The sequence below is a fragment of the Plectropomus leopardus genome, chromosome 3, assembly GCF_026936395.1.
Source record: "Plectropomus leopardus strain MGB_pleo_1.0 chromosome 3, ASM2693639v1, whole genome shotgun sequence".
NCBI lineage: Eukaryota > Metazoa > Chordata > Actinopteri > Perciformes > Serranidae > Plectropomus > Plectropomus leopardus.
This window is the reverse complement of record NC_142178.1, coordinates 32246316-32272283: the sequence shown is the minus strand read 5'-3', so window position 1 is coordinate 32272283 and position 25968 is coordinate 32246316. Positions and strand designations below refer to the sequence as shown.

At 38.9% G+C, this 25968-nt stretch overlaps 1 protein-coding gene and 1 long non-coding RNA gene across 2 annotated transcripts; one reads left to right on the top strand and one right to left on the bottom strand.

The window, feature by feature from the left end:
• Positions 1–1122: 1122 nt before the first annotated feature.
• Positions 1123–25702, bottom strand: slc43a1b (solute carrier family 43 member 1b). Its single transcript, XM_042484278.2, has 15 exons — positions 25475–25702; positions 21423–21581; positions 20339–20522; positions 20200–20255; positions 19697–19773; positions 14176–14268; positions 13387–13520; positions 11363–11505; positions 9591–9737; positions 9461–9496; positions 8236–8368; positions 7155–7284; positions 6939–7012; positions 5362–5485; positions 1123–5256 (listed from the first exon to the last, which is right to left on the bottom strand). The coding sequence occupies exons 2-15, from the start codon at positions 21574–21576 to the stop codon at positions 5041–5043; spliced, it is 1701 nt and encodes a 566-aa protein (XP_042340212.2). The 5' UTR covers positions 21577–21581; positions 25475–25702; the 3' UTR covers positions 1123–5040.
• LOC148190030 (uncharacterized) lies at positions 16208–21514 on the top strand. Its single transcript, XR_015775660.1, has 3 exons — positions 16208–16321; positions 16435–16597; positions 21377–21514. It is a non-coding gene; the product is annotated as an uncharacterized LOC148190030 (long non-coding RNA).
• Positions 25703–25968: the final 266 nt, after the last annotated feature.

Here is a 25968-nt window from a genome sequence, read left to right as displayed (position 1 = left end):
CTCTGCACAGGTCAGGTGTACAGGGGCATTTAGAAACTAGAATTTCACCTACCTCTGTTAGGGGGTCTGCAGTATCTTCTTCTGCCACTTCTTTTGATAAATAAGCTCTATTTTGATCCTTTTTATGCACTTTGGCACCTAATTTACAGTCTAAATACTAAAAACATTCCAGTGTGAATCATTTTATTTCCATGGTAATTAAGAAAATGGTTTGGGGTGCAGGGGCACTCTGGTGGCTGGGCATGGTTTGGCTTACTATACCTGGTTTTTGGGACACATTCCCCACTGCAAAAGTCTTGGTAAAACTACAATTCGTGGCACTATCCTGGCTGGTAAAACAGCGACAGGTCTCAATAAAACACCCATGTCTGGTGCCTAAAAAGCTGCTGGAAACAAAGCAATGACTCATCAAATCCCAACCACTTTTGTTATTTGTTTGTCTTGACAGCCATCCACCCTTTACCCTCAATAACAAAATCAGCTCATATATTACGTCACATCGGAAACGTTGATAGATATGCATGAAAAATGCAAATGTAACATATTTGTGGTTTGCAGAAACACACAATACCAATGTCTTCTTCTGGCGACTGGGCTGAAAGTAAAGGTTGTCCTGGTGCATGATAACAAGTCTCTGGCAATCGTCTTTGCTGACGCTGCCTATCTGGGTAATGTCAGTGCAGCACAGAGCTAGTCTTGTAGGAAAAAATATAATTTATGAATCCCTCAGAGGGAATTCACTTTTTCTACTCTGTTATTGTTTTACACACACACCCACAGACCTGAAATAGAAACGCATATAGAAACAGGACCTACACGCTTTAATGGATAAAGAGATGTCAGAGCGAGAGGGTTACTTCATATAATGGCACCCCATAAATTTGGGGGTCCGGAGCCTTGCTCAAGGGCACGTTAGCAGTGACCATGACATAAATTTGCACCTCTCTAGTTACCAGTCAACATGCGGCACTTGGTCCGAGCTGGGCTTGAATCGTCAACCTGCTGGCTCCCAATCTGGTTTCACATTTATTTAAATAGTTATGAGATATCTATTTGGGCTTTCATTACAAATTCTTATTTATTTATTTATTTATTTATCTATTGAAAAAATGTAAACAGTAACACATTCATTTATTTTTTATTCTTTACATTTCTTCACAACAAATCAAAGCCACATCGCAAATCAAGTCAGACACCAAATAAATGTTACATAAAATACTTTTTCCCTTTTTTGAGAAAAGTTATTTACACAGAAAAAACATTTTGAATTATATTCTCTCTGGACATTCAGTTTTTAAAGATGAGTAACATATGTTGCCTCTTCAATGTCTGCGATTCTGTTATTTTTTTGATAAAACGTTAGTGTCCTTTTCATCACCTAAAAACAAACTCAGTTGAACTGTGACATGAGTCATATTAATTACCACTGAAATACAATGAAATAACACAGTAGGTGAACTCGACACAAGCAACACATGTACATTGTGATCCAACCCAGTGCAATGGATATACAATAAATACTAGCTTTCTGAAGCATATAATGGCCTGTTTTTGTGATGCATTGTATTGTATTTTAAAAAAACTCCTTAATTTATATTATGTCTGTAAAACAGCTGTCAGATGAGCAGCACATAAAAAAAGAAGAAGTTTTTTTCTTTATTTGTTTTATTTGTGCGTATGCTGCCTTCATCAGCAGGTTGCACTTTGCACTAAAGGTCAATCCAAGGCACTTCTAAAGCATGCAGATTATGTCACACACATTTCCACTATTTTACATATCATTATGTAACCACTAAACAAAGCTTCATCATTAAGCTATTGTCACATTTTCTATTAACACTGTACAAGCTCTCTATTCACAGATTTAACCAGAAGCCATGTTGTGCTCTCCGCCTGAAGGCATTCACAACAAATCACAGTTTCAAATCTTTATTCATCATCGTGGTGTGCTGCTGGCTTTGCTACATTCAAATTTCTTGAATTGTAAAAGTAAAATAAAGCCGCTATAGTTACTACTGTAGCCACTACAATATTTATTTTTTATACTCAATAACACGTCATTTTTGTTGTATGAGCTCCATAACTGTGCCTGCACAGGTGAGGAGGAGGGGGCCAAAATCTATTTATTATTTAAAGAACAAAAAGTCTTAAACTTTTTGAGTCTTTATTGTGTAACATTCAGGTTTAAAAACGTTTAAATTATCATTTAAATAGAGCAAACCTATTGAGTTACATTTGTTGAATCAACTTTATCTCAGTATTAGAGTTGGTTGCTACGTGACAGTCAATGTCACAAACTGCCACTGCATATATCAAACAGATTATTTGACAGGTGGCACATGGAAAGGCTGCTTGTTGCTAATGCTAATAATTCAGTCTGAGTGCAGAGGGAAGTGAGCTGCAAGTTTAAATAAGCTCGTAAAATGTGCTTCTTGCCTAATTGAATGGTGCTAATAATTGTTTTAATGCCCGGCAGCAGTGTTCTGCTTTATGCTATGTCTGATTTATTTTCCTTCATTTTGGAGGACATTACCTCTGGACAAGGGAGCATGCCATAAAACACCACAAGTCAAAAGTTATAGTGATCAAATTACATTCAGTGGTTTTGTACTAGAAATCTGCTGGCAGTAGACAGAGCTGAGGCCTTTTTTGGCCACTTAGAGCAGTGGAAACATGTTGTGAATATTATATTGACATACGAACCCGACTGCAAGAAAGACTGTTGGCATTGTACGGTTCAGCAAACCACAGATATACTGGAATTGCACATTACCATGTAGGGATACATTGAAACTTAACATTTCAACAATGTTTTATGTATGGTTGGGTTTAGGCTCGAATACCACTTGGTTGTGGTTAGGACAAGATAAAACACCTAGTTTTGGGGGCACAATCCCCGCTGGAAAAGCAGTTTCAGTAAAAAACAACAGCTTTTTGAGTCACTATCCTGGCAGGAAAATCAGCAACAAAACACTCATATTTGATGATTTAGCAGTGACTCGCTAAATCACAACCAGTTTTGTTGTTTGTTGGTCCCCAATAGTGGTCTGCTCCTTTGCAAGCATCTTACCCAGGAGACACACCATCCACTGTCTCTTTCACCTGCCAATGACAAAGTCAGCTCATATACTACATCACTTTAGAAACATTGATATATTCGTATGAAATGTGCAAATGCATCTGTGGTTTGCAGAAACATGTAATGCAAACGTTTTCCTCTGGCGACTGGGCTGGACGTACACTATCATCACCTATTTAGCTAATGTATTACTTGTTAGCAGCAACAGTTGCAATATTCAATATCCAATATTCACTCTCTTTTAGCTCTGTTTTGGTCTCCACCAACTTCTGAGAAAGATATCTGACTCCTCAGCTGGTAAATACCCCCCCAGCTACTTGCTAATTGTAGTTTGGTGCTAAGCAGGTAGTGCACAGTGGGTTTTTGGTGCTTGTTCTCTGAAAAAAAAGCCACCTGCTGCAGCTGACAATGACAATATGAGAGCCGTGAGAGTGAACCAGAACAGTAAAGTTATGGTCCGAACGGCTAAACAATGAGCTAAAAACTACAAAAGCTGAGGATATATTGTTATCATGAAACTATCAATTCTAGCAGTTTGAAAGATGTTGTTGTTCAGAGCCTTTTGATTATCTATCAATAGATACACAGGTGCAAACACAGGAATTAAATAAACATAACCCTGGTTAATGATTTTACCATAGCTAGCTGTTACAATCATAGTAATCTATTTTTCACCATCCTCACTCATCGTTCTTTGTTTCAGCTACCTAAACAGACAGTTAACTAAAAAAAACGGTCAGCATCTTGAATAGTGGTAACATTATTTCATTTGATAACAAAACAAACGCAAAATATCGCAGTGGTAACATACAGTTACATACATAACATTCAAAATGCCGCTGCTGCCTGCCTCTTCACTATTTCTAATATAACTCCATTTTTAGCATCATTACACTGGCTACCTCTGCATTTTCAAATTAATTTTATGATATTAATTATTACTTTTAAGGCCCGGATGGGACTGGCCCCTGAGTATATCAATAATTATTTAATCCCATATGAGCCTAAGTGTAGTCTGCAAATACTCTAGTAGGGCTACTCTAGGCAATTAATAGAACAAAACCTGCAGAAACTCTGTATGGTCCTTGAGTTTTTATGTCATTGTTTGGGTCAAGGCAAGGGTTTGGGCACTGGAAGTTTTCCCAGCATGCAGTTCACTGGTTCATCATTTGTACACATATTCTCACTTATGGGCAGTTCTGGGCGTTTTCATAATAGGTACGATTTGTACGGTCCCCCGATACAATCGACCGCCCACTCTCCACTTTCCCACTACTCAGCTATCACATTAGTAATGCTGCTCCTTACCTGAGTATGCTTGCGTCATGATCTTCATGACATTTTCGTTGTGTTACATAGTAGAAAAGGGCTCCACGCACAGACAGATGGTGACAGTTGTGAACAGGGAACTGTGTGACCAAGCACACTTTTTCAAGTGGACCCGAGCACAATAAACAGTGTTCACACTAATCAAGTGAAGTGGAATTTGGGGTCAAGCATACTCGGATTCGGGCCCCGGTCCCTGATGTGAAAGCCCTCGCAGAGTGTTTGTGGAGAAAGCAAACCCTCATAAACCGGAGAGAGAACATGTAGTCCACACTAAAAGGAGCCGAGCTGAGACTCAAATTGTGGAGCGACCGGCTACCTAGACACTTTTACGTGTTATTTTTAAATGACCACATGATGGAGTCTAGTGAAAATTCAGTGTTTTCTAAATGAGAAGCCTGAAATTAAATCTGTTTTCTAAAATACTGTTTGCATTTTCTTCCCTGTATCAATGGATGTGAATGTTGCCATAACTGTTTTGTACATTCTCAATAAAAATCACTGAAAAAATAATACTGCTGGCTATAATCTTTGAGTTTTGTTTGTTTTTTAAATAAGGCTTAACTTATTGCTGTCTTGTTGTTTTTGCTCGATGTCAAAGTTTTCAAACCAGAGTGAAGTTGCACTCACTCATCTTACGCAGTGTGCCCATTTGGTGTGTATCCATTAGCTGCATGCCCATTGGGTTGGTCCTTTGCAATATCTGATGGGTTAAGAGGAGCATTCTCTGGTTGGCTGGCAGCCAACCTGTCACGCTTCGTCTTTGCTATGATCAGATTTCTACGGTGATAGAAGAGATAGCCCGGCAACAGGAAGCCAGCCAGAGAGAAGATGAGGAGGCCAAAATTGATCTGTTGCAAGGGGAGACATGTCAGTGCTTGTGACAAACCTGTTCTAAAAACCTGTTGTATGTTATTTGCATATTCTTGTCTTCTCTTTGTGTTTGTGCTCTTTACCCAGTAAGGATCTCCTTTGAGGGGTCCCACCATCAGCATGAACAGAGGCTGCTGGAGCAAGGCGAAAGCAGCGCTGATCATTGACTGCAGGCCTGTCAGTGTCCCAAAGTGATTGGCTGGATACCTGCAGTGAGATAGAAGATAGACAGAAGTCACAATCAAAACTAAATGGAAGAGAAGGAGTCTTTTTTCTCAGTCTTAATTCACAGTTGGATGGATGATCAAGTAATCCATAGAGCAGTGGTGCAATGTACCACATAAATTTGAGATTCCTATATTCAGTGTTGGGGTAAGCCATTACTGTAATCATATTACATTTTTTGGAATGCAGTAATGTAACCAAGCTCATCAAATACTGCCGCTTTGTCAAAGGACATCGAATTATGATGCTTTAGGTACCTTCCTGCATCAGTTTTGGATGTTGAGGGATGTCCATTGTTGCATACATTATGTCTTTCCAAAATCCACTTCACTGGAAATGCACCGTTTAGGCTTTTACAGGCATACAGCTGTTTTCAAAATAAACTTAGAAAAAGGTTTTTAAGTTTATTTTCTAAAGTTTAGGCAACAAAAGTTTGTTATTAGTGTTAGGCAACAGAAACAAGTGGTTAGGCTTAAAATATGTCCGGTTGTTACTGACGTCATTTAACATCATGTAAAATATGTCATGGGACACACGTCATGGTACAAATGTCAATACCACAGTATGTTACATGCAAAAATATCTTTTTTTACTTTAACATTCAAACCTGAACTAAACAGTGGGCTCTCAGGTGAAAGTTTGGTGTTGTTTTTCATATTACTGCAAAGGTTGCCTCTGTTTGTCCGTGTTTGACATGACAAAGTGGTGGTATTTGATGAGCTGGAGTGTTGCCAGCTGTGTCAACATTTCCTGCCACCTGGTGCATACCATGCTGCCATAAAAGGTGCCTCTGTGCATCAGTTATCTGATGTAGATAGTACTGACAAAGCAGCAGTATTTGACAAGTTGGAAGTGACAACAAGCTGGTCAATCCCCATAGACCCCCATGTTAAAATGCCCAAGAGCAGAAATAAACATGTTTACAGACTGATACAAAAAGTGGTTTCAGTCTCTATCATGACAGCTCAAGGGGATGCTTTTTTATATATCTCACCCCTTTAAATGTTATTAAGGCTCACAGGTGATTAAAGGTGAGCGTGCTTGTTTACAAGTCGCTACCACAGTGATAGTGTTCGTTACATAACCATGATGTAACCTTAGATTCACAGAGTATGGCATTGCCGTAGCTATTTTAGTGTGTTTTCAGTACATGATATTTAACTGTAACACTTTGGTTGCCCCCAAAAAACTCTTGGGTGTTGGATGCTCAATTTCCCTGGGAATTACATTTTGTTTTAATGGCTTTAAGCCTGTTTTTTGCTAAAAGAAAAAAAAAGCAATGGGATTAGTATCATAACAATAAACCGTAGCTTTAATTGCACTGCATACAGATGGGGAACTGAGCAGTACTGTAACAGCAAGTTCTTTATTCTTTATTCAGGATCCCCATTAGATGTTACCATTGTAATAACTAGACGCCAACGGTGTTACTCACACAGCAGCATAGAGACCTCCGCAGCAGGAGTGGATAAATCCTCTCACTATGGTGTGCAGAACAAACGACACCATCTGTCAGAGAAAGAAAGACACAACGACAGAGAACAAATTAATAAAGTAACATCAAAACGGTCCCTTTGTGTGCCTTTATCTCTGTGCATTAGTATAGTATGTATTAAATAGCTTAAATTCCTGTACAGTGTTTCTCTCTGACCTGTAGGGGCAGGTTGTCAATCAAGGAAATTATTCCGAAGGTGACCAATAGGAGGTTGGTGAAGATGAAAGCTCTCATGGCGTTGGTCAGTTTCTGGATCTTTCTGTCTCTCTTTGGGGGATCTGATTGACTGAGGGGGACAAATGTCAAAAGAGGCGAACATGGAACAGGGTTCCCCCGCATTTTCATAGACAGAATTTAAAAGCTTTTCCATGACTTTTCAAGGACCCATGGTATTTTTTTCCAGTCCCACTTGCCCAGCGTTTTTCAAACACATTGTTGTTGTTTTTTTTAACTTCCTTTTTTTTTTTGCTTGATTTTCTTTTACTTTTTACTTATTTGTTGCAAATGTTGGGTCAATTCTTCTGATAGTTGCTTGTAACTTTTTTCCCATTTTTGAAAGAAATTGATTTCCTTAGGTTAAAAAGGGTTAAAAATTCAATGACTTTCCCAAAACTTTCAATGATATTTAATGCTTTGAAACCTGGATCGATGTTGATATTCTTGTGCTGCGTTCAGAAAGCCTTTCACAAGTGTAAGCAAATTGTTTAGATTTCAAAAACATGGAAAAAATGCAATGAGAAATTTGGCAAGAAATGTCCAACAAATTGCAAGAATTTTGTAGTTTTAGAAAATAATATTAAAAAGTTGAAAATGTTGAGAAAAATATATGTATAAATATCATAATTATGAAAATAAAACTATGTTACTTGTTATTTTTTGCAAATTTTTGGGATATGTTCCTTTTCTTCTTTTCATTTTTTAAAAATCAATCCAGTTTACTCCAGTTTCAAATGGTTAAAAATTCAATGACTTTTTCAATTATTTTTACATATTCCATGACTTTTCCTGGTTTCTCGTGACCGTGGGAACCCTGAGGTAAGGAGATGTGGATGCTACAGAATCCAAGATCATTATTTCCTTCATCTTTTACAGTGTAGTCAAGAAAGGGATAACCCCTGGGCCACTGTGGACAGCAACCAAAAACTCTGTCAATGTCCATGTGACAACCCTCTCAGCCCACAACAGACATCTGTCTCGCCAACTGTTGCAGAACAATACACACGTAGCAACACAATACCTCTTCACTGTTTGTGTGTTTGCATTCTCCTCTTCACACTCCTTCAACCTCCAGTCCATGATGTAGCCGATCAGAGGACAGGTCAGCAGACACAGCAGCTGCATTGAGCCGAAGATAGATGAGTAGAAACCGACTGTGGAGGACATGCAGACACAAAGTGAGGTCCATAAAACAGGTGGAGACAGGTTAAAGCATGTGCATGCATATTGTCTTATTTTAGAAATACTGAGGTCATGAAGCCTGAATCATGTTTTAAGGTTTCATTCCCAGTATGAAGCTCTAAATGAAGTGTCAAAGCAAACATTGTTAGGAATATGATTCAGACGGACAAACACTGTCTATAAATACTGGGATCAGTCTAACATTGTGCAATGACAACAGGGACATGGCCTCAGTCACATGTTGCTCATCGTCAAACTGATGAATACAGTATTATAACAACAACAAGTGGTCATCTTTGTGATATTTTTATTGAATTTCTCATGTAAACTAAAAGAGTAATTCAACCTGGACCCTACATTCCCATGTTTTTGTGTCTCAGAGGGCTTTCATATGCGGGACCCCATGTCCGGATTTGAGTATACTTGACCCCAAAGTCCAACTCATTTGATTAGTGTGAACACTGTGTGCTGTACCCGGGCATGGTGCGCCAATCTTTGCTAAAGTCCACATGGAAAGGAGGTCTCTCAAGTGTGATTTATGTACGCATCAGGTGTGAACACCAACTGTACCAAAACATGGAATTGGACTGCTATTTGGCCATCATCAGGGTCATCATGAAACACATTACAAACAACATACAAATACAGTAGCTTTTATAAATACAGAAGCTTACTTTAATACTATTTGAAATGTGATTAATGATGAAGGCCACGAGCTGAAATGTGTCGGTCTTTTAATAAAGGTGCTCTAAATACTACAAGTGTTGTTGGAGTCTGTACACTTCATGGCAAAACCAAGCACATACTAGAGTTCCCCATCAAACGGCTTTAATGTTATGCTAAATTCATTGTTTTAAAAATCCTTTCTAGTGTCTAATGGTCTACATGCTCTCTCAAAAGCATTGTTTGGGTACATTTGTGAGGATACTGTGTTCTGAACTAATAAACACACAAACTTGAACCATCAGTCAAAACATTGCAGTAACTCCACTCAGCACTGTCGATAGTAGTTACTTGTTGACATACGTACAAACACTGTTAACACTGAGCATCTTGACTCTTACCTTGTTCGTCCACCTCATTCAGCAGCTCTTGTGAGGCTGAAAGAGACGACAGCTTCAGGTCAGGGATCACCACAGATGGGTTTTCCTTTATATTAAAGTTTAATTATTTAGTTTAGGATATTATTCTTACGGTTGGGGTCCCCATGGGTGACCAGGAACTCCAGCATCTTGTTCATGGCACCCATGAAGAAGATCAGCCTGAGCTGGGTCATCGCCATGGTGATGAGACTCCACAGTAAAATGGGAGAGCACACAGAGCGACAGAGTGGCACCGAGTCTGAAGGAGGGAAGAGGAAATGTGTGAAAGAAGCCTTTAGTTCAGGTGGAAACTACTCAGACAAATCCTTCCTCTTCACTTCCATTGAAAATTCCCAAAATACATAGTTTCTCTTTTATTTTTCATGGCACTTTTGTACCTAAGCCTGGATATGGTGTTACTTTTCACCATGCAAAACTCCAGATAAATGATAAACCAGTGTCCTAATTCACTGTGTAAAGTAGTTAATTCACTACCAGGAGAACAAGGAACCAGTTTGAAACAGAGAGGGAGCTGAGTGTGAGACAGATGAGATTAATGAAAACATGACACATGTGATGAGTGACACTTTCAGTTGAAGCCTCGGGGAGTTTCACACTAAAAGAACCAGTTTCACTGTAATAAAACAAATACAAAAACAGTCCAGTAGAATCAGTAGAAGGGTTAATCCGAATGTTATCAGCTGTTCCAAAGTTGAATGTCTTTTCAATGTTGGCAAAAGTTCCAGTGTTGAACCCACATGCACCCACCAGGCTGAAGTTATTTTAATATTTTCATGAGTCATTCAATCATTACAGATTCTGATGTAAAGTATGCAGTTGCCGGCACAAACTGTGGCTGTACTGACAGGCGCTGTGTTTAAGATATATAACAGGTATGTAAAAAGTACTGCTGACTTATTATTACCTTATCATGATAATAAAAAATATGGATTTAACATCATGCAGTGTTTGTAATAATAATAATATAATGACTTTAATTATACACAACCTTTAAAAACACTGTTTACAAAGTGCTTTGACAAACAAAGCAAAGCCGAGGCAATAAACCTCCAAGTTAATAGATCAAATCAGGTGAATAACACCGAACAAAGGCCAGACAAGAGTTGAGGCAGAATTAGGATATTAGAGGCAGAAACACGTTAGAAAAATACAGCAACAAAATAAAGGTTGTAGACACAGAGCATTAATAATAATAAAAATAATAAGCAGGATCAAGACAGAATAAAAAGACAGGTTAAAAGATAAATTAGAAGGTAAAATTAAAAGACAAACAAATTAAATGACAAATTAAAAGCTGACATTACACTCAAACAAAGAGGCTGTGAAATTTTGTAACTAGCAGCCCACCGTCTCTCCTTGTCAGATCATCATCAAGCCTTCGAGGGGAGACGGGCAGAGCAGTTTCACCTGTTCAGAGGTCTCTACCACTCTTCATTGAGAGGTCACAGGGACAGTCAAATTAAATTCCAAATTGGGGAATGAAAAGTCTTTTTGCTGCAGGGTGTGGATAAACATAAGATGGTTGTTAAAGCTAAAAAAAAACGGCTCATGCAAAGAGTGGCCGAGCAGAGGACACCGAGAGTAAAATAATATAACTTTTTATTTATCCATAGAATTTCGTATATTTTTTTAACACCCCCTGGCGTTGCAGAGCATATTGCAACTAACAACATGTTGTGCATGCTTGTACACTGTGCATCATCTGCGGAGGCCTGCGCCACGGCGTCTTGCGTAAGTAGAAACAAAACTTTAAAGCCAGGCTTGTGAACTGGGTCTGTGTTGGCTGCTTTGCACCAGTAAAAAGACAGACGGCTTGATGTTACACATCGCACTGATCTAAATGTCAACAATAATGTTCCTTACCCTGGGTTGTGCCTTTGGGGTTTGTATGGTCAGGTTCGGGCTGCTTAGCTCCCATCATGTCCTCTACGTGAGTCACATGTGTGACATATGTCTCTCCAGTCACCTTGTCCTCTGTCACAACTCCAGTCAGCTTCACCTTTTTACTGTTAAGAAAGAGAAAGACATTTTTTTTATTGAACAACTCTAGTCCTTACCTTTGGAGAAAACCTACCACCTTCTCAAAAACATTTGAACCTGCAGAGAGTGGTGGACGTTATATCCGTGATACCTTACTTAACATCTGCTCTCAAGTCATGGCGTCAAATATTAAAAGTATTCAGCAAAAAAGTGCTCTCTAGATTTCATGACAGTCTGCTTATGGTGGCACTATAGGAGAGGTCATAGGGTTACCAAAAGCATGATGAATTAGCCTCTGATGACTGTGAATAACAGAGGTGGACTTGAGTAGGACTCGATACTTGCAACTCAACTTGGTCTTTAACACCAGTGACTCATGATTTAACTCGGGCTTAAACCTTTTGTCTTGAAAAAAAATAATACCTGCCCCCAAGCAAAAAGATTTAAAGTATGGCTTTAAAAATTGTGCCATGTATCAATTAATTTCCCTTTATTTTCTAAATCAATATTAATGCTGTTCATTCCCAGCAAGCTGTCACTTAGTGCTCCAAATCCATTTTGTTTGAACCAATCGGACACCATCCAATCAAGATGCAGGAGAGACACATGATGAACTAACGTGCAAGATGGAAAAAATGATAGAAAGTTAATTTCATTCATGTTCAAAACTATGTGTAGGGGAAAAAAATTAAATGGCGTATGCAAGATTTGTGGATTTAAAATTACAGATGGAACAAATTCCAACTTTTTTTGACATCTGAAGTTGTGCAAAGAACGCTAAGTCAAGGCTAACATTAACATAGCTCACGAGCAAATGCTCAGCTAGCGTAAACAGCTGAGTAACATTTTTGCAGCTTTGTTTCAACAAATGAATGCAAATTTTTAAAAAAACATCCATGGCTTCTTATATCTAATATACTTTAACTCTTTTATTATTTTTATTTTTTAAGATGTATTGTGCATGAAGAGCAGATTATGGTTAGTTTAGGGCTCTAGACTTGAGACTTGCCTGCCCCGACTTGGGACGTGAGTGACTTACTTGTAACTTACAAAACAATACCTTATTCCTATCTCTGAAAATATAGTCATTTTAATCAATTTTAACAGAAATCTAGCCAGTAGATGTCCAGTTATCTCTGTTTTCCGTTGGTCCTGGCACAAGCCCAGCAAATGTTGTGTGTATTAGCTAAGTGCAGTCGCCTGTTTACTTGTCACAGCTGTACACTGTAATCTCATCAAGCCTCATGTAAATGTATGTATTTACTCCCTGTTTTCTCCTCAGTCAGTGCCAAATTCATATCTGTGCTACATGCCTTATTCTTGCTACAGTCTGCAGCTCCGTTGGTGACTCTTTCGTCTCCTTCTCCCTGCAGTCTGGGAGCCACATGGGGCCAATTCAGTTATACATGTGACAAACACAGTGTGGTTTTCACAGCATGCCAACGAACCAGCGTTCAGGCTGTGACATGTCTGCACACGCCAGTGAATTACAGTAAAACATTACAGGATGGAATTAACCTGAAGTAGCACCTGAGTGGAAACTGTGATGTAGAAAAAATAATTTGAAACATGTCAGCTGCATTTCCCGAACACTCAGCTGTACAGAATTTCAATGAGAATTTCATCACTGCCATAAAAATGCCTAAATACCCCTGATCTAAAACTGTGATGAGTTTAACTCACACCTTTGATAAGAGACCGAGGGGTGTGTTTCTCCACAAGCATAAAATGTCCAGTTTTCCCCATGCTCGGGGTCTTTCTTCATCTTGACCGCTCACATGTTGATTGACCTTTTCTTTGCAAAGGAAATAAAACCTTGTCGGCCGAAAAAGAAAAAAAAAAAAAAAGAAAAGAAAACTAAAAAAAGCCAAGCACTAATGTGTTTATAGGATGTAGCGTTCACTAACGTGTATCTGACGTCTTCAGGTGCAGGGAAGGACTCAGCAGGCCAGTTTAGGAAGCAGTTGACGAAGACCAAGCAGGCCATACCCGACCAAACCCACATGATGACACGGAACGACACGCCGAGGTCATAAATCAACTGGAATGGTAAGATGGAGGAAGAGGGGGAAGGTTAGGGAGGAAGACAGGTAAGTAGAGTGGCATATAAAAGAGAAAACAACAATAGGGATGGCTATAAGAAAGGGTGAAGAAAGAAAATACATTAAAAATAAGAGTTATGAAACTGACCTTTTTGCATCGTTATATTTGGACTGAATTTATTTTTAAGAGCTGCTTTCTCCCTTCACTTTTTTATCAGTCTAATCACTAATCTCCAACTTCTTTAACTCCCATATTTTTTCCATTCTTCCTTCCATCCTCTCCCTTTCCACAACTTTCTTCCTTTCTTTCTTTCTTTGTTTATGGTCCCACAATGATTCTTGTACTCTTCATGCAGTTATGCATCTTTCAGCTCTCAGATATGACTATTTTCTCAAGATCAGTTGTTCACAACTGGTGGCCCAACTTAGGGGCAAGTGAATCGTTACAAGTTTGTATAAAAAAACCAACACATGCTATATTTAAGTACAGTGAATTTCCACTTGGTCAGTAACAGTTCTAGTAGATTTATTCATGCATGTGTGTGTGTGTTTGTGTGTGTGTGTGTGTGTGTGTGTGTGTGTGTGTGTGTGTGTGTGTGTGTGTGTGTGTGTGCGTGCGTGCGTGTGTGTGTGTGTGTGTGTGTGTGCATGTACCTTGACACCAGGGAAGGTAACGGCTGAAGAAGCGTAGGAGCCAATCATCAGGGAGAGGATGGTTGATCGTACGTTCCTAAACATGTTCGGCAGCTAGATGACAGAGAGGGATTAAAGAGAAAGGAAACGTCTATTATATCAAATAAATAAATAAACAATCTTATCATCAGTTAGCAGTAAATGAGTAAAACACTCTGGAAACACTCTTTAAAATCTATTAACCAGCTCTGATTGCTGTTCTGCAGAAAGCTTATGTTCATTTTCAGTTATTTGAGAGCACCTTAAAAACCTAACCAGTAGGTGGTGCTGCTGCATTCTTACAAACACAAGCTTTTCATGTGAGGAGTGGAAGTTTAATAACACACACACACACACACTCACACACACATCCAGATCCTGTGTGACCCTCACACATCCTTTTGTCACGCATCTTTTGTCATAAAAACCTGGCATGTGTCTGTGTGTGCATGTGAACATTCTCTGGCTGTGCAGATGGTAAGTTTTGAAGTGTATGTGTGTGTGTGTGTGTGAGTGTGTGTGTCTGCAGACTTTCACTCTAACTATAGCCGCAGTTGGAGGGCCGCCAATCACACACAGCAACTGCACGTGTCTCTGTTCACACTACAGGCCTTCGTGCTCAGTTTAAACTTACTGCTCATATCAGATTTTATGCACGACTGTTCGTTTCTATTCCAGAATGTCATACCAGTATAAACCGAGGCCATGTCAAAAACACAATCTAAAAACCAGTTAAGTGTCCCAACAAACTCTGATATTGATTACAGTCCTCAGAAATGTATACAACGGCATGTTGTTTGCTCTAGTGCTAAGAATTTCAGTTCCTTGAAGGGAGCCAGATTTTATGGCTCTATTTCTTTCCATGAGCTGTGTAACAGAGGGTGCAACTGGTGCGACATACAAAAGTCTCACCATGCTAGACTCATAATGTTATAACCAAAGTGAGATGCTCCTGGATCATATTTAACTCTTTGAAATCTGTAGAAACATCTTTTTCTTGTGCTGCTTCCCTTTCACAAGTATTTCAACCACTGAAACGTGAGCAAATCAGTGCAATTTATCTTGAAAAACATGGGACAAAAAAGCAAATTGCAAGAAAGTGGTAGATTTAGAAAATTATTTTCAAAAAGGTAGGAAACAATGTCTAGGGAAAAAAGAAAAAGGCTAGGGAAAAACTATATTCATATTGAGCAAAATTACATATTTAGAATTGTGTTACACAATTATCATATTTCTAAGCACTTTTTGCAGACCATTTATTTTCCTTTTGTACATTTCCTTTTTTTCCAAAATTTTTGGGTCATTTCTTTTGTTGTTTGTTGCCTTCAACCCATGTTTTTGAAAGACATAAGGTAAATTTGCACAGTGCTAAGTGCAAAGTGCTAAGAAACACGTCAAATGATCATCTTATTATACTGTCTTGTATACATTTACAAAAAAAGAAGAGAGAAGAAAGAAATCAGCTCTCAACAGGGAGCTGCGACGTTGAGCCGTCTCCTTTGGCAAACAAAAGTTTATGATACTTACACATTAAATTCAGCAAGATAATCTTTGACGTTTATCTTAGGATGTAAACGAACTATAACTTAACGTCAACAACACAACAAAACTGTAAAGCCGTGTTCGGCGTGATGATGTGCTGTCGTCTCATTTAGCCTCTTATTGACACAAAATTCACAAATGCGGTATTTACTGACATAGTTTAGCAAAACTTCACAAATCTCAGTACACACCGAGAGATTTGTTTACACTTTTACAAATCTGATTATGCACACACTGACTCAGTTACACAAAGCTCTACACACATTTGTAAATAGTTTTGCTATAATAATGACCCATTACACCCCTCAGCCATATGGGCAGTATTTTAGTGGTTTATTACAATTTGTGCACTTTTCCTGTTTTCTGCTGACAGTTGTAACAATCAAAGGGGCGTTCCACCTTTGCACACTGACATCCCTCTCAGAGCTGTGGGTGAAAGAAAATGAGTCAGGCTTGGCTCTTTGACAATCACAGTTTGAGCACATTGTGTACTCTGCTTGTGTGTTTTTTGCCCTCTGTGTTATCCCGACGGCTCTAATCGGACATATTCTACATTCACTGGATAAAATCTTTCCTATACTGACAGGTGCCAGATTCAAATGCCATTCCTTTTGATTCTGTTAATTAGAGCTGCATGAACTGTGGGTTGTTATAAAGGTTATATATTTAATTTGGTCCTGTTTTTCGTTTATGATCCAGGTACTCTAGTTGAGCGCCAGAAAGAGTGAGGGAGGCCAGGCTGTGGGCTCGGAGACAAGGCGTCCACCGGCAGCCACAATCGACTTACACGGGCCATATGGACGACCCTCTCTGGCTCTGGAGAGCCAGAAAAAGTTGGGAAAGTAACAAGGGGGAGGAAAAGGTACATTTTTCTTTTATTAGCATCTTATCTGCTTATACTAAACTTTGTTGATGCCATGATGCTATGGCTACGTGCTTATCAGTTTGAACTGGCTACCTCGGGCATGATGTAGCAGGCGCTACAAGAGGTTTTACTGCATCACATAACTCTTCAAAAGTTGAGCGGATCATCCGGAAGTTTTGAATCTGCAATTCCTCTGTGAAATTGTGGACTATCACCTTCCAGAAATCCCTCATACATGGCCGCTCCCACCTATAAAGTGTTTGTGTTTCCATTATCGCTCACATAACACACCTACGTCGCCTTTGATTGCAAATAATGATGATAAGTGCGTTGGCTTTTAGTGTCCCATTGCAACCCTCTTTGTGTCGTTTAAGATTAGTTTACTGCCATTTCACAATGGAAGGTTGCCCAACAAATTGCCACTGTAGTCTCTTTATCTTTATACAAGAAAAACTCAATAAAAACAGTTATGCATTCTAGAGGTGCATTTCTTTTTAAAATCTGCCTCAAGAGGAATGTAAATAGCAACAACAAAAACAATGAATATGAATAATCTGGGCAGATAATTTGGCCCAAAAATGTATCCCAATCAACTTCAACTATGTTTGAGCAACAAGCATCACCAGTGGAAATGAACACAGCATGACCAAATATCGCCTTTGTGTTTGTTCCTCTGTCTGCAGTCCCCAAGTTCAACTAATGTCATACCTCTGCACTCAGTAATGTTTCCATGTTGTAGGTTTGCTTCCACCTCCGATTTTCCATTCTTATCTGCCCTCCCCTCTTTTCCATGGCTCCCCCTGTGTCTTTCCATTAGCTGTTCCATCTGCTCTTGCCTTCAGTTCCCAAAGTCTCCCTCTTCTCTGTTTCATCAGAGTGCACATGTAGTGTGGAGATGAACCATATATGTGAAAAAAAAAACTTATTTCCACAGCAAGGCTGCACCTGCTGAACAGCTTCATGTCAACACCATCACAGTGAGCATGTTCCAAGAACAGTTTCACAGAGCCGCAAGCATGGCTGTTGACTCTTAGTCTTTCTAAGTATGTAATAAGGACAATATTGAGCCCCACCGAGATCCCTGGGAGATTTCAGAAGATTAAAAATGCTGGCTCGGGTAAGTCATTCTATTATAGATCAAAACTGCCTTATCAAAGTTCACAGAGCATGTGTTTGCTGCTGGTTAGGTTATGTACACTTTTCACATCAAGTAGTTATGTAAGAGCTTATCAACAAGATAAGACACACCAGACATAAACACATAAACACACACCGGACTGGGAATGACAGCAGTGAGGCCAGAATGACCATGTCAAGTCCAGGACAGGAAGAGGTGGGGGACAGAGCGAGAGAGAGAGAGATGGTGTGGACAAGGGCACACGGCCGTGGGTGTGCTGACCGCCCATGCTTTGGATTGGCTGAGAGGCCGCAGCAGAATTTAGAACAGCATGTGCCGCTGTGCAAAACACACACAGCCGCAAACACAGTCAGACACACAAACACGTGCTAATAATCCGACCCAAAGGGAATCTGTGGATTTTCTTTTTACAGTTTTCAAGTGGATTCAAAATTAAAATCTGTGAAATCTTTTTTTTTCCTTGCAATGTGATGTCACAATATTCACTGAAAAAAAAAATCTGCAGAAAATCTGCATAGACATGGTCGAAATTCTGCAGCTGAATCAGACCCTGTGTGGGCCTGCCTATAAACCAAGATACACACAAAAAATTCAAAAGCACACAAACAATGTGCTTGGAATAATGAATAGTGAAGTTTATGGTTGGACGACATAGGCATACTGGACCTAGAAGAGTCACGAATTAAAGGGGTCTGCTGTGTAGGTTTAAACCTTTAAGCTTTTATAACTCTGGCGACAAAGTCTGTGATGTCACAGCAGGTATTTTGATTTTGACAAAGGCAGAGATGTAAAAGTGGGTATATGGGGCGCCCTGGTGACCTAGCAGTCTATGCAATATACCATGTCACTGTGACGTCCCAGGTTCAAGTCCAGACAGCGGGGACCTTTGTCCTACGGCCCCGTCCCCTCTCTACTGCTGACTGTACTTCCCCGCACTGATGATGTACACAGACTGTCTGCAGTATCAATACACCGATGCCAACTGCATTTTCTCATTCTCTTCTCTTATAAATATTTACAACAGTCATCTCCTGTTCTCTCAAATTTACAAGAAAAGTCGTCATTGTGTAAAAGCCTTGTTTTATTTCTTTTTTAATAAATATTTTAAGTTTTATTCCCTCAATGGTTGGTTCAATGATGTCAGACATTAAGCAGTGACCCTATAGTTATTATAACGGGTGAAAATGTCTTTGTAATAAGGAAGATCAGACTGGTGGTAGGGCCAAATAAACACAGGACTTTCACCCAGGAGACCGCTGTTTGTATTGTGTGACACTAAAAGTCAACAGTGACTTATTTTTATTTTTATCGAAAGGCATTCCTATAACTTCTCTTTAAAGGATTATTTATTATTAATTGTACCTAACTCCTGAAATTATATTTAAGTCTTGCACTGCTCTGTTTTGATTTTAAAGTCAATCGTTGTTTTTAAATTTTCTTTTGTGTTGTATTTTTTGCTTTTTAACATTTTTCCTGTGTGTGATTTTTGTTTTTAAGTGTAAAGCACTTTGTAACATTGGTTTGATAAGTGCAACATAAATACATTTTCTTCTTCTTCTTCTTCTTCTTCTTCTTCTGTTACTATTATTATTTTAATCTTGTGCAGATTTATCAGAACATACCTCCTGTAAGTTATTTTAAGCCAAACCGTGATCTAATGGAATAATTTTGGTGCCTCAAGCTAATTAAACTGCAATCGTTTCCAGCATGTAATTTTATCACATTACGTGCAACCACCACTTCATGTGGTGCTAAGGGGTTGAGATCATTTTTTGTATTTCTGTGAGATCAGGTTACAAAAACAGCTGCTGCTGGAACTGAAATTGCTGATATGGAACTAAAACACTGAGTTGAAAAATGCTAAAATTCGTTGTAGGGCTGAGGGAAACAGCAGAGTGGGTGAATATTCTCACTTCTAGTTTGCTTATAGAATATGTGGGTGTGAGTGGGAATCGTACTGTGAGTGAAGTGAAGGTCAGGCAGATTCCTCCAAAGCCGTTGAAGGAGACAGCGAGGAAGATGAGACCAGACAGCACTGATGGATCAAATGAAATGAAGATTTTAATGAACCATGATGAAACTATAATGGTGTTAGTTTCAGCTTGTTTCACAATTTGGGTATCCATTTTTGAACCTTTGTGCAAAAAAAAAGTGCATCTGAGCACAGCTATGGTAGAGTAAGTCAAAGTAAAGAACCAAAGAAGTGTAATTTCCCTTTATAATACACTCAAGGTATTTATTTTTCTCTTTTAAGTTTCTGCAGGCGTCATTATAGCATGTTTATTTTCTGTGTCTGCTGTAAAAATGTCACAGTGTTACAGTGGGTAAAATTTTACGATAACTTTTAACTGATTGCAATACTACAAAAATAAGCTATAAAATGATGCAGTCTTTCCTTTGAGTGATGTATCTTGTTGCAGTAATGCGACCGGATCAAAGCAAGTGTGTCAATGTTTCTTACCTTCAGGATTATATGCAGCCACAGCTATCATTGCACAGGAGGATGCGAAACATGAACTGAAATATACACATAGTGTCAGCGCACATGTGGTTTCAGTGGCATTTTTATTAAATATGTTGAAACATTTTGTCTGTCTCACCTGCCAATGAGCCTCAGCGGGCGCGGCCCATATTTATCCATCAGGATCCCCAGAGGTAAAGTTGCTGCACTCAAGAGGAACGAGCCAATAGTGAAGCCAAGGTTCAACATCTCTTCCTGCTCCACACAGCTCAGCCAGTGGCCGCTCTCCGTTGAGGTCACGTTGGTGTGCACAGTCTCATTTTCTGGAGAGGGTGAAAGAAAAATGAGTCAGGAAAGGATAAATTGTTGAAAGTAGAGAATTAAACTCTTCCTTACTGCACTGACAAGACATCACAAAGTATAAACCAAAATAAACATAATGTATTTCTACTAATGTATATTTTCAAACTGTTGTTTCTGTCATGAGTGCTTTCAAGAAAACAAGCACCCATGTTCAGTGGCTAAAAACTAGAAACACAGCAACCGGTCAATGCAAAACACCCATGTTTGACACCTAAAAAGCTGGTGGAAACACAGTGACAGGGTGGCCAAAAAACCCTGTTTGGCGCCCAGAGAAGCTGCCGAAAATACTGTGACATGTGGCTACAAAATATCTATATTTGGCACCTAAAAAACTGTTGGAAATACAGTGATGGATGGTTGCAAAACACCCATGTTTGGTCCCTAAAAGTTCACTAAAAAAACAAAAAATGATGGCTACAAAACACCCATTATTGGTGCCTTGAAAACCACAGAAAATTCAGTGACCAGTGGTTACAAAACAAACACGTTGGCGCCTAAAAAGCCTCTGGAAATAAGTGACAGGTGGCTGTGTAGGACCTATGTGTGGTGTCTAAAACACTTCTGGAAATACTTCGATGGTGGCTGAAAAACACCCATGTTTGGTGCCTAAAAAGCTGCTGGAAATACAGTTAGGACTCGCTAAACTGGTTTTGTTGGTCTTCAATCCACCATCCTTTCCACCTCCTGATAAAAAAGTCAGCTCATATACTACGTCAATTTAGAAACGTTGATGCAAGCATGAAATGTGCAAATGTAACGTATTTGTGGTATACAGAAACATAAAATGCCAAGCTTATTGTCATTTGTGTCTGAGATATCTGACTGTGGATGATTACGGGCTGACTGGACGATGGTCTTACCGATACAAAGGTGGGAATAGAAGCCTTCATTCTTCAGCATGATGAGCAGTGAGGCCCAGCCCAGCAGAACAGCAGAGAAGAGCAGGTTCTCTATGATGGCTGTGACGGCCATCCACCACCTCCTCCTGTATGCCTGGGCCAAGCTGGGAGCCATGACAGCTGCGGACGCATGAGAACAGGAAACACGGTGGAGGAAAACTTTAGTCCACCAGGAGCTGAAAACCAAGTTCTGCTAGGAACCATCAAAAACTACAAATCCTTACTTTAATTTGCACCATCCTGTTCTACTCATGGTGACATTTCAAGATGTCACAGCAAAGTGTTCGTGAGAAAGGCACTAAACTTCTCATCAATTTCCTCAAAGAAGTCCACCTGCTTCTGGATTTGAGCTTTAATTTGACTTGAGGGTTGGTATATCAAATCTAACATTTAAAATATCTGACTGCTGCTGGAAACCCAGAGAAAACCAAAGGTACTTCATTACAGTGATGCCAAACTGTCACATCAATGTCCAGCTCAGTGATTTGAGAATGATGGTCTATTACAACCAAATATTAAGGCTTTTAAACCTTAGGAACTGGCATGAGAAAGAATAAATGACCTAGATATAAGCAAAAAAATAAATTAAAAAAGTAAAAGAAAATTACCTGAAAATCATAAAAATAATCAATAAAAGCACACAAAAAATAAAATTAAACAAAACTAAGAAATTATATTATTAAATTAAAATGCTTGATCCAAAAGAAAAAAAAAAATCAAAGAATAAATACAATTTCCTTACAATTCAGTGGCATTTACTTTTTAATTTGTCTTAGATTAAATCGGTTGGGCTGTATTATTACTTCTTTAAAATTTCACACTTTGCAAAGTCATCAAGAGGGCCTGATTGTATCCCTTAGTTATGACCTGCAGGCCATAAAATTTAACTGTGAAAATATCCAGGACAAATGTTTGAGGCCACAAAGAGACACACAGCTGGTTTTGGTGGGAAACACTGGATGTAAATTGTGTGTGTTTTCTGGAAAACCCAACGGAGAATCCTTCAATCTGTCACCACATAACCAGCCACTGTTGCATCAGCGAAGCTCTGCAGAGCTGTATACTGTATGTGGTGTCAGCTGAGAGCTGCCATGACACCAAAGGGCGGCTGACCCCACTTGACCTTCTGCTGTAACTCGAGCTATCAAGTGTCATGCACTGATCTAACCCATGCGCACACACCAACACACACCAACACACACCTACACACCATAGACTGTATGCTGCACCAACCATTCACACATAAAGAAACATTCCTGCCTAAAAATCAGTGGACACTGCGTTCTTCCTGAGTGTGTAAATATTTGATGGACTGAATTAAAAACGGTGTGTGTGTGTGTGTGTGTTTGTGTTTGTGTGAGAGAGGCTTTAGAAAGCAGTGACTCAACCTGTGGAAGGCACATGTTTGCACACTGGGAGCACAGCTGATGAGCCATAGATAGACGTCATCCAAAGAGCTGCGTATGTACATTTGTGTTTGGAATTTGTCGGCGTAAAGCTTCAGTTTAAGGAATACTTCACCCTTAAAATAATCATTTATATATCAATTCATGCTGAATTCACGAAGAAACCTTTGTTTTTCTCACCTGTCTCCACGGTGTGCGGAGAAATCCTTAAAAGCGAAACATTCTTAAGGAATTAAAATAAATGGGGATTGTGTTCAACGACAGCAAAACTATATCAAAACATCCATTCAAGGCAGGAAATGTTATAATTAAAAGATCTAGTGAAAATGCATGAATAAAAGAAGTACTTATTTTTCCTCAACTGTATAAATAAGTGTGTACTTCACAATTATTCAAAATTAAGTGGCTTTAGTGTATTATTGAGATTAATGTATAGGTTTTGTATAGGCCTTTTTTTGTTCTTTTTTTGTGTATAGCACTTGACCATAAGGTTTATTTGCTTTGATTTGTGTTTTGCTTTTGCATGTTTGAAATAAAGATTTATTAATTCATTTATTTTTAAAAAAGAAAGGCTTTGATCATACTGCACAAGTTGTGTGAGTTTGTTTCTATATAGTTTTTGCTGTTGTTAATCTCTGTCCGCAACATGCGGTAAATATAAATAGTCATTTTGCAAATGAAATGTTCCAAAACGTCACTGCAGATGAAGTAGCCAATGGTGGATGATGTCATGTTTAGTGGACAAATGATTCATTGTGATTTTCTTCCAACATAAAATCAATACTCTGAATTTTTTGACAACTGTATTACTGATTAGATGTTACTTGATGTTTTTTAAATTGTATTTACCTGCACGGGCCTCCTTTTTAGAAGAATTTGCAAGATATTCCTGAGCTGCACCACATTTCTTGTATTCCCTCGGCCATCTTGGTTTTGAGAAATTTGTGTCACACTTACCACAACTTGCCAGCGGGTGGCAGCGTATTGGTGCAAGCACAAGAAAATGGTTTTTAAATGCACTTTTAAAAGTCTGGAAACATGGAAACCAGACCTGGGTTTCCTTTGAGCAGAATTTATTTTCAAACAAGCAAATTTGATTCTATAAAAGTCAGCTATGATTCTGATTTCCATCCTACAGATCCTCATGTTGTGATGACGTGTGTAGTTGCCGGTTAATATCATTTGCAGCAGTCTGACAGGCTGGATATGTATGAGAGAGGAAATCATATGCAAGCAAAACATTTTTATTTGAGCGAGCAAAAATCTATTCTATGCCCAAAAGATACATTTGCATTGCTGTTATCCATATTATTGTGAAATAATAACCCCACTCACTCTTATGCCCTCTCACAAACTTTTGCTGGTATCCCTTTTCCACCAACATAGGACTGGTTTTGTTCCGGTTGCTGCACCTAATTTTGAACCTGAATTTGGAGAATTTCAGCCAAAAATAAATTGGTTCAGAGCCTGAAAACCAAAACAAATAACAGGTTTTCTATTACCCTAAGCACAAACCGTGACATCAGTGTGCATATTTTACCAGTTAGAAAGAGAGGACAGAGAATGCACAAATAGAGATGTCCAGTAAGAACTTATCAAAAAAGAGAGAATGCTGTGGTCTCATTAATAGCTGGTTCATGCTTGCTTGCTACAGTACATAAAGTTTGCAGGAAATCAATGCCATCTGCCAAATGCTGTTTACTGTTGTGCATTCTTCAAAACCCTTCGCTGACAATGCATCCTTGAATACAATATCATAGAATACACTGGGTCTTAACAAAACTGGAAGAACTGGTTCACTAGATAACGTCAATTTTCCAACAGTCCAGACTAGAAGCCTGTACAAGAACCGGAGCTAATTTGGTGGAAAAGGACTATCAGTGTGCTGTCGGACTGCTGCACATTCCCTCAACCTGGAACAAAGTTAAAATGAAATCAACCAATCACAGCACTGAAGAAGGTAAATTCTGATTGGCTGTCTCCAATTAAATTGTATCTACAGCATGAGGAAACTAAAAATAAAACTTTTATAGATTCCTTGACAGCATCTTGGAAACATAATATCTGACTAGAGCGGTGTCTGGATTAAAACACACAGAAGACCCCAAAAGGCCAAAATAGTGATTTTTTTTTTAGATATCAGAAAATATCCTCTGATGAGGTCACGAATAGCACCTCAGTTGAACACATGATTGCATCAGATGTTTCTACCTTTCTCTCTCTACACAACACGTCACACTAACACCTCTTGGTTGTTGTTATAGATGAACATTTCCATGTCAAAGTGACTCTGACCATCAACAAACATTTGCTGTCAACAACTGAATTAATGCTGAAGAAATAGACTATATTCATTTAATTTCATCATCATGTGTTTCAAATGTTGGAAAATTTGACTCAGTCCAGATAAAAATGGTGACAGGATGGTCATGGCTGACGGGCGAGGGAAATAACTGATTCTAATGCTGTTTTAATAACCCTTACTCAGATCATATCTCCAGAGTGCAATCCTAAAAAGCAGCACAGCTCCAATCATTAAATCTTCATTACAGACTTTATGAGGGGACACATTTGTCCACACTTAGCAACATGTTAAAAGTCACTTACTTTACGAGTTGAGCTCCTCCAACAGATGATCTGTGTTTATATGGTGATGATTCAACACGTTTTCTTCGCTGCTGCTTCTGTTTCCCAACAGGAGAAAGTTTGTTTTAGAGTTTAAACAATCTTTTCTGTCTTTCTTTCTTTCTTTTTTCTGTCTTTCTGTCTTTCTCCTGTAGATTTAAAGAGTGGTAGCAGCTGTATTCACTGGCACATGTGCGCTCACATTGACTCTCTCTAAGTACAGTATGTCTATAAATGGAGCTCAAGTCTTGCCCGCCCACCCTGCTGCTGACCCTAACACACACTCACACACACACACACACACACACACACACACACACATACACACACATTTGTCCACACCTTATGTGTCTTAAACTCTGGACACATGGCTGTAGGTCTGATGGTTTGATATAATAATGTCAGTGTTGTTGCTCTGTGTTGATCTCCACTGGTTTTAATACAAGATAAAGATTTCTCAACCCCTGTAGTCTCCT

Coding starts and splice junctions, on each gene's coding strand:
- slc43a1b (XM_042484278.2), bottom strand. CDS start 21,576: ATGGCTCCCAGCTTGGCCCAGGCATACAGGAGGAGGTGGTGGATGGCC. Junction 11,506..13,386: donor CCTGAAGACGTCAGATACAC/GTTAGTGAACGC, acceptor CTTTCTTAACAG/TAAAAAGGTGAAGCTGACTG. Junction 8,369..9,460: donor GAATGAGGTGGACGAACAAG/GTAAGAGTCAAG, acceptor TGTCCTCCACAG/TCGGTTTCTACTCATCTATC.